The sequence below is a fragment of the Pipra filicauda genome, unplaced genomic scaffold (assembly GCF_003945595.2).
Source record: "Pipra filicauda isolate LSUMZ 115617 unplaced genomic scaffold, ASM394559v2 scaffold996_size40326_pilon, whole genome shotgun sequence".
NCBI classification, from domain to species: Eukaryota; Metazoa; Chordata; class Aves; order Passeriformes; family Pipridae; genus Pipra; species Pipra filicauda.
The window spans coordinates 5,240-13,542 of NW_024105193.1; the positions used below are offsets into that span (position 1 = coordinate 5,240).

The 8,303-nt window shown below is 49.4% G+C and overlaps 1 protein-coding gene across 3 annotated transcripts; it reads right to left on the minus strand.

The window, feature by feature from the left end:
- Positions 1–1,793: 1,793 nt before the first annotated feature.
- On the minus strand, positions 1,794–8,303 carry LOC114001410 (ubiquitin carboxyl-terminal hydrolase 42-like). 3 transcript variants are annotated; one of them, XM_039378088.1, is made up of 13 exons: positions 8,178–8,273; positions 7,487–7,596; positions 6,703–6,903; positions 6,209–6,316; positions 6,031–6,133; positions 5,837–5,904; positions 5,606–5,676; positions 4,972–5,054; positions 4,559–4,670; positions 4,085–4,225; positions 3,776–3,876; positions 2,902–3,040; positions 1,794–2,599 (listed from the first exon to the last, which is right to left on the minus strand). In XM_039378088.1, exons 2-13 carry the CDS (start codon positions 7,509–7,511, stop codon positions 1,892–1,894), a joined length of 1,860 nt encoding a protein of 619 aa, XP_039234022.1. In that variant the 5' UTR covers positions 7,512–7,596; positions 8,178–8,273; the 3' UTR covers positions 1,794–1,891. The 3 variants fall into 3 exon arrangements, with proteins under 3 accessions (XP_039234022.1, XP_039234023.1, XP_039234024.1); XM_039378089.1 differs by lacking the exon at positions 7,487–7,596 and having other exon boundaries at positions 8,178–8,303; XM_039378090.1 differs by lacking the exon at positions 8,178–8,273 and having other exon boundaries at positions 7,487–7,693.

Below are 8,303 nucleotides of genomic sequence, written 5' to 3' on the forward strand. Positions count from 1 at the left end.
TGTCCAGCAGCTGTAAATTTCCCTTGGAAGAGCACTCTCATCTTTCAGCCCACTGTTTATTTAGCCCCATTGTCTATGTTGTACAATGGGGCTGCTTCAGAGAGCCCCTGTGGTCCTTCCACCTCTCTCTGCCTGGCCTGGCTGTCCTCAGGGCATCTTGCCAAGCTCTCCTGTGGTGCTGCTGACCCCTGGGCTGGTGTCATCTATCTTTTCTAGAAGATGATTTTTTTCAGCAAACGCCCTGTGGAGGACAGCAAAGCTGCAGAGATGAGCCCCCATGTCAGGAGAGAGCCTGGCTGTCCCAAGAGCTGGTGCTGATGGGGGCCAAAACTGGCCCTGGTCTCCCCCCATCCCAGTCAGCAGTGGGATATCAGGATTGAACTGTGAAGTTTGTTAACTCCTCGGCAGCATCCCTGTGGGGTGGGGAAGACAGGGCAGGGGAGCGGCTGGATGGTGAGAGAAGGGCTTCCAGGTGTTCTGGAGGAGATGTAGCAAAGCCATGGGGGCCATGTGCTGCTGCAGCCCAGCCTTCCTGGGTGCACTTCAGGAAAAGAGTTCTAAGAAAGACCTTCACTCAAAGCAATGGCCTTGGGTTTTCTGGCTGCTTTTCCCAGAGGAAGCAGCATGTCAGCAAAGGAATCAAAGCTCAGGGGATTTCCAGTGAGAAGGACCCTGGGAGGAGTTGGGTATGTATTCTTCCATCCCATAAAATGAGAAAAAATGGGCCGGAGTGAGAGGTGAGGGATTTCCAAAGTCTGCTCATCTCTGATGTCTCCCCTCCCTGGCCTGGAGGGATCCAGTGCCTCCGGTGCAGAGCCGAAAGCTGTGCTGCAGATCCTGAAGGTGATTGTCCTGCTTCTGGTCAGGGCAGTGTTAATTTGGGCAGTATCCAGGAGGGGGCACAGCCAGGACATAGAGGTTATTCCTCATTTTGTCAAGGATGGGGGAAGGGGTCTCTTCCAGGTTGTGTGCGTGGTGGCAAAGTTGGGCACCAACTGGTGAGCAATCCTGTGTGAGTCATTTGCCTCCCTTGGACACTCGGTTATTAGTATTGTTTCTGTTACTGTTCTGTTGCTGTACTGTTTTCTTATTTCATTGCCCTTTCCAGTAAGTTGTTCTTATCTCAGCCTGCCATCTTTACCTTTTGTGCCTCCAATTCTCCCGTCCAGCCTGCCTCAGGATGGAGGGGGAGTGGGAAGGAAAGGAGGAGTGGGAAGTGAGCGAGTGGCGCACGATTTGCATGGTTTCAGTGAGAACACTAAATTATGGAACACCCGTCTTAAACACATCATCGTGGCTGGGCTTCTCGAACGAAGATTTAAGAAGGCTCCATCCACATTTGTTACAGGCACGCTGGTGGCTTAGGAGGCCAATGCGAGATAGACATATCCGATTGCAAAAGGCACAGCAGAAAGACTCCCTAGGTGGTATATTCTGCAAGACATGATTCTTTCTCCCTTGTCTTTTCTCCTCGAGAGGGATTCTGCGTGCGTTCTCAAAGGAAACAGCAGCGTTAGAGATGGTGTGTCTCCAGGCCTCCCGATTGGAGGCCAGAGTAGACCAGTTATGTTGATTGATATGGCCGAGGCTGAGACGTTTGTAGCTATAATTGTCTACAACGTGGAATAAATAATTCTGATTACAGTATTTTAGTATTTCTTATTTTATTATTTTAATAATATTTCTTATAACATTACTATCTATTGCTGAAGAAGCAAATGGAGAGGTAGTCTAGAAGGAATTTACTGCTCGTCTAGGGCTATAGTAGAGTTTGAACGATAGTTCTCTATTTCTATATTTCTCTCTATATTTCTATATATATATTCTATATTTCTATATTTCTAATGATATTTCTATATTATTGTAACTATCATCTTCTTAGCTAAATCATTCACTCAGTTCTGAGAAGGCGTGTTGAAAACAAGGATGCCTTGGCTAATAAACGCAGTGCTAGTCTTCCGTTCTGCTTGAGCCAGGGCCATAATCCAACGCCATCATTGCCAGAGTGCCCTGAATGCTTGTCTGACGTGAATCTCTGGGGCGTGGAAACCCTCCTCTTCTTCTCTGAAGGGCGGTAGTCTGTGTGCTGCACAACCTGGCTGTGGCAATCATAGCCCCGCCCTGTTGATCTTCTCTGCTCTCTCTGCCTCTGTCGGGTTTGCTCCCGAGCAGCCCGGAGCATGAGAGCCTGCTTGGAGCTGGCTTTGGAGGGCCCTGGAACTGCAGGATTCACTAAGACTTGCTCACAACGTGGAGGACTTGTTCTCTCCCTCTTTCTCTTCCGCAGTGAGCGGTCATAGTCTGTGTACTGCACAAACCGGCTGCCAAGGTTGTAAGTTCCCCGCACAGATCTGCTTGGCTCCCTCTGCCTCAGCAAGGTTTGCTCCTGAGCAGCCCTGGCAGCGGGAGCCCACCGGCAGATCCTCTTGGAAGGCCTTGCAGCTGTGCTATCCCTAGGACCACGGTCACCACTTGGAGGACCAGTTCTTCTCTCTGAAGCGTCGTCATAGTCTGTGGTGTCCCCAGAGCAGCTGCGCAGATCCCTGCCCCACAGAGGGAATCTGCTCCGGGACCGCTCCCTGCCAGTGTCCTTCATGCCCTGCAAAGAGAGCTGTGGAGAGTTCCTGCCCTTTTCTCCTGAAAGGATCAGAGCAGTGGGGAACCCCTACAAGTTCTGGGACAGGACAGGTTGGGGCCTCCAAAAGGCTCTTTTGGAGGGCTACTAAGACCAAAAGGCCAGAGGCGCACCAAAGGGATGGATCCAGGTGGGATGCTTGGAGAGGGAGCAGCGTTGTGGCTGTGAAGAAAGGTGCGGTGTGTGAGGGGCAAAAGAGAAATGCTGAGATCCCCGAAAGAAATCCACTATTCCTCTGATGCCCTGACCCATGACCCCAAAGTTACCTTAGTCCTACCAGTCAGACCCTGTGGTCCAACAGAGCCCGCCTGCTTGCTGCTGGCCACACACTGACTGAGGAAGGAAGGGGCATGTGATGGTGCCAGGGAGGAAGAAGCCCTTTCTCCAATTCTCAGATCAGAGCATCTGGAGAAAAACAAAAGAGCGATCTCAGTTTAGAGCTGTTGTTGCAACCTCCTCTGGGGGTCAGTCATTTTCTCAGAGAGGCTTCTATGACAGAGAGAAGACTTAACCAAGGACACTAATGGGAAACTCAGCTAGGGTCTTCCCACCAAGTTTGCCTCTGTCCCAACAAAAACCTCATCTCTATACCTCCCACAGCCTCCATTTCATAAATTCACAGACTTGTTTGGGTTGCAAGGGACCTTTATCTTGTTCCACCCCGCTGTGGTGGGCAGGAACACCCTCCACTATTCCAAGGTTTCTCCAAGCCCTGTCCAACCTGGCCTTGAACACTTCCAGGGATGGGGCCCCCACAGATGCTGTGGTAACCTGTGCCAGTGTCTCAGCACCCTTACAGCAAAGAATTCCTTCCCAATATCTAGTGTAAACCTGCCCTCTGTTAGCTGGAAACTGATAGCCTTCATCCTGTCACTACATTCCCTGACAAATGGTGCCTCCCCATCTTTCCTGGAGGTCCTCTTTAAGTCCTCTTATCTACAAGAGTCAACATCAGAGACCAGGCAAGTAGCCGATTCCATCCGGGCCGCAACCTGAAGCCCAGTAAAGGACAGACACGGAGTAGTTCAGATTTGACAGCAAATTTCATTTGATGAGAAAAACACTCAGGAAGGTGAGAAGCACAAGTGCAAATGAGGAAAAGGAAATGTATTCTGAAGATATTTGAATCCTGGTTATTACCTGGCATAGAACAGCAGGTAGGCTTGCTGCCTGAGAACTGTGTCAATGGAACGCAGCTGCACAGATTCATCGTCCATCCGGTACCACAATCCATTGCTGGCCTGTAAAAAAAAGGCAAGGATCTCTCCATGGTTTCTCTCCAAAAACACGGGTAGGAAACTGCCAAACCGAGAGCATGCCAAAACAAATGCAGTCCAGCCACTAAGGAGGCCTTCTGCCCCAAAACTTTGGCTGTCAGTAACACTGACAGGAAAGTTTATCTTCCCCAGCACACATTTTTCCCCAATGGGAAGGAAGTTGCTCTTTTACCTTTGTGTAGCAGAAATAGTGTCCTCCATGACAGCTGACACCACTGTGCACCAGGACAGCATATAAGGAGTAGAGGAGTGGTTCTCCATCTGCCTGAGACATGTATGGGCGAAGATCCAAGTACTCCAGATACTCTACAACCTATGGAGAGACCAAGAGGGCTCAGAAATGACCCTGGTCTGGGACATGAAATAGCCTACCAAGTGCAGGGGCCAGTCCAGGTGTATCAATACATCTCGGGGGCTCATGGGCACTTGGTTTTCCATAAAGCAACATAAAATCGTTTGGGTGGCAGGAAACCCTTCTCAGTCAAAGCAGCCCTATCAGAGCACAGTGCTTGCCTGTCTTCCCACAGGAACTTTCCACTCCCCAGAAGGGACCACAAAAAACCCAACACAAGCAGCTTGTGACAAGCATACTGCTTTAGGAAATCTGCTTCTTGAAGAGAAAGCTGCACACCAATAGTGTACACACCTTGCTGATCTTCCCAGCAGTGAAGCAGTCAAACCTCTTCAGACACACAGTGAGAACCTTGGGTGCACAGTGGACAGTGAACCTCTTCGTGGCGGCAACATTCTTCTCACACCTTGAAACCAAGCCCAGAGCACAGCGCTGAAATGCACCCTATCTTCCACCAAGGCAGTCAGACAACCTTTCTTGTCTCGTGCATCCTTATGCTATTTTAAGGCAATTCGCTGCCATATTTAAAACAAACAAACAAACAAACAAAGAAAAAACCCCAACCCCCCTCCCCCAAAAAACCAGACAAACGAAACTGTGTCTCATCAGTGTGCAGTAAACTTCCACGAGAAGATGACTTCTGCTCAGTGACTTGTAGCCCCCTCCCACAGAGTCTAGTGTTAATATGTTGTTAGGAATCATCTTACTTGCTACATTGAAAGCAGTTTTCACCATCCAGGTGCTCAGGTGTTACAAAGTCCTCCAGAGCTGCAGGGAGGGATGAGGCTGCCTGGAGAATTGAGAAATCGGTGCACTGAGCTACAGCAAATGCCCTGGCCCAAACATTTTCCAGGAGCTGACAAGAAAACCCCTGTAGCTGATGCTGAGGAGACCCGCCATGAATCTGCAAGCTGTATCCAGAAGGAGCCAGAAAGAGAGTGTGGTGCTGAACATTTCCCCTGTCCCAGAGGTTCTCAGGGGCAATCAAGAGCTCCCTCTCTCTCTCACCTGCCATTGAGCTACTGATGTTATTATGTAGGGTCATCAGTAGTGAAAACAATCCAACCCATCAGCCTGGAAGCCAGACAGGTGTTGAAGGAGGGCAAAGGAAAGAAGGATGAGGATATGTCAAGGGTGCAGAGCGCATAATGGGTGCTTGTCCAGCTTCAAGCCAGCACCTACAGAGAGACCAGTGCCATGGCCTCTGCAGGAGGACAACATCCGTTCCCCTTCCCATCCACGACCAAGACCTCTGGTGTTCACAGTCTATGCTTTCAGGACAAATGGGTTGACTCTGAAAAGCCTTGCCATGTCTTGAAGCACAACTGCAAAACCTCTTACTTTGATATCCAAGGGGACATCCAGGAAGGCCTCATAGGAATCAGAAATGGCTTTGCAGCTGAAGCAGATGACTGGAAGGAAAAATCAAAATGCCGAGCAATGGTGAGCTGAACGATGGTCCTGCTTTGTGCTCCTTGTACCTGTCCTGCTAGTCCCAGGGCCAGCTGTTGGGCACAGGCAGACAGAAGGGCACAGGCAGTGCCAAGGAGAGCAGCTGTTGTAGAAACATACCTCTGGATCTCAGAAAGCCTCCAAATATTTGATGGACAATGGTAGTAGATTGAGATGATATGTCCAAGCTGGAAACAAGTAGTAAGACAGAGCATTACTTCCTCCAAGCCCCGGCTGGAGGTTTTCCTTGATGAGGCCACATCAAGGAGTCCAAAGGGCTCAGAACTTTGTAAAGGTAACTTGCTTGTGCTTACTCGTTGCTTGCACTCAGACAAGCTCTCTGCATGGCATTGACAGTACAGCATAAGAAGTCATGGGCATCTTCCTCCCTGCCAAGCTGAAAATGTTCTCCTATGACTAAGAAACAGGAAGTTAGTAGTTGTCTCCTACAGGAAGGGAAGAAAACCTGTCAAAGAACCTGAAATCACATACATCTGAAAGCCCTGAGAACAGCCAAAGGCAGGATGGCACTGACTGAACGCAGGACCTTGTTAACATGCGCTTCCATGATGCACATCATGCAGAAGCCTTGTTGGCGACCTGAGGAGGGAGGGAGAGAAGGTCCTCTGGTTAGCAAAATATCCCTCGTGGTGGAATACTCCTCTTCTTCCACTCCCACTCCAGTGCAATATGCCACTCCTCCCAGTGTTTCAACAAGCACGGCACGTTTTAGTGCATAGAAAATGTTCTTCAGAGGAATGCTAAACTGAGGTTTTAACTTGCAGGAAGAGAGACCCAGAGCTAGAAAGATGTGCCTTCATGAAGAATAAGACAGCTGGACAGGACAGGTGGCTCCTGAGTGTACAAAGAACACAAGTTCTGGGGCTGACAAAGGGCTGCTTTTCTCCTAAATCAAATTTCAGGTTCTGGGAATCCTTGGGATTTGATTAACAGATTCACAGGGAGATGTCCCTAAGAGTACTCACAGGCCTGGCTGTGCTCGCGGGAGAGCAGATAGTTGGCCAGCGGCGGGGTGTATGTCAGGCATTGCAGGACAGCATTAAGGAAGCATGTGTTGCCCACATTGCGGAGCCCTGCTCCAGCACTCTGTCTTTGCTGCCAGACCATGCAAATCTTCTCCGGGGGAAAGAGGATCCTTTGTGGCGGAGTCATTCCCTCGGCAATGACTGCAGGGAAATTCCATTTGGAAAGAGATGAAATGAGGCACAAAGGCATATTTAAACAGTGAGGTCTCTACAGGAGCGCTCAGGACCATCTGCTTCAACTGCCAACCCAACAACATCAGGGGAAGCTTAAACAGTGCCATTTAAATTTACTGTTTTGGAAAAATCCATTCCCCTGTTTACGTTGCTGAGAGTCCAACAAACCCACCATCTGATTTCTGGGCCGCAGGCTACCTTCCTTTCTCAGTAGAGTTCTAGACTGGATTATCAGTGAAGCCATCCCTTTTCCTGATTGTAACTTGTTGAAAACAAGTAAATACTGAGCACGGAAGGTAACCCAAAGGATGGCAGACCTCTCTACGAGCAATGGCAGCTTTCAAAGTCTTGTACCTAGTGTCAGAGGAGCGACAAAAGGTGTTTTCCTGGGTCTAATTGTAAACGCGGGGGTCAGTTGGACTGCTCTCAGGAAACATCCCAGAGATCACTCTAGGTTGTGAGCACATCATTCTGGGATTTGACCACCAGCCATGTCAGTTGCCTGTGGCAGTTCACAAAGTCCAAACCTGCTGGTGAAGCTATTACTCACAGGAGTCGTTCCCTGCTGTGGCCATTGCCTCTCTCAGGAAGAGAGTGCAATGCTTTAGATGACCAAGGATGTCTTTCTCTCCAGAAAGAGAACAGCACCAATCCCGTCCCCTAGTTGCAAAGAAATTACTGTAGCTCACCGAAAGTATCAAAACTCTAAAGAAACGCAGAACGGCATCCCCCACCAAGTCTTTCAGTGGTGCTCGGAACTGCTGCTGAGCTGCAGCTCACGCCCTTATGATCAGGCGCGGGGCACCAACTCACAGCGGGTTCAAAGGCCCTTTTGAAATGCTCCAATGTACGGTACCTTCTCTGAAGAGGCCCTGCTGCTCTCCTGACACTGCTTCAGCAACAGAGCCCTCTGGCTTTCCCACCTCCTAGGAGTGACCGTCTTTCAGCCACTACTTTAACTGCTGCCTTTGCTGCTCTCCTTTTTCTGCCTCCCTCCCTCCCACAGCAATCAAGGTGGGCTGAGCCCATCCCCTCAGACTACAGTCACCTCCCTGCTTACCTATCCTAGGCTATGGAAAAAAAAACCAAGAATCAGCAAACTGGAATTCTAGCCTAGGTCATACCTGGCCAGCCTCTAAAAGTTGTAACAGCTCAGCCTACAGCTCGGAAGGTATAAATCAGCCTATACTTTTATCCCCTATACCCTGCTCTATGATCTGTGCCAAAAGTCAAAGCATTACCTTTGAAAGAGGAGGAAAGTTGAGGAGAAATGGTCAGTAACCAATAAACCATCCAAAAAAGGCAGGCACACAAGTAGCAAAGGAAGGAGCTGAGTTATCCCGAAGGCCAACTCTGTCCAACTGATT

Coding starts and splice junctions, on each gene's coding strand:
- LOC114001410 (XM_039378089.1), bottom strand. CDS start 8,229: ATGGTTTATTGGTTACTGACCATTTCTCCTCAACTTTCCTCCTCTTTC. Junction 6,317..6,702: donor CCGCGAGCACAGCCAGGCCT/GTGAGTACTCTT, acceptor CTCCCTCCTCAG/GTCGCCAACAAGGCTTCTGC. Junction 3,041..3,775: donor TACCTGCTGTTCTATGCCAG/GTAATAACCAGG, acceptor GTTTTTCTCCAG/ATGCTCTGATCTGAGAATTG.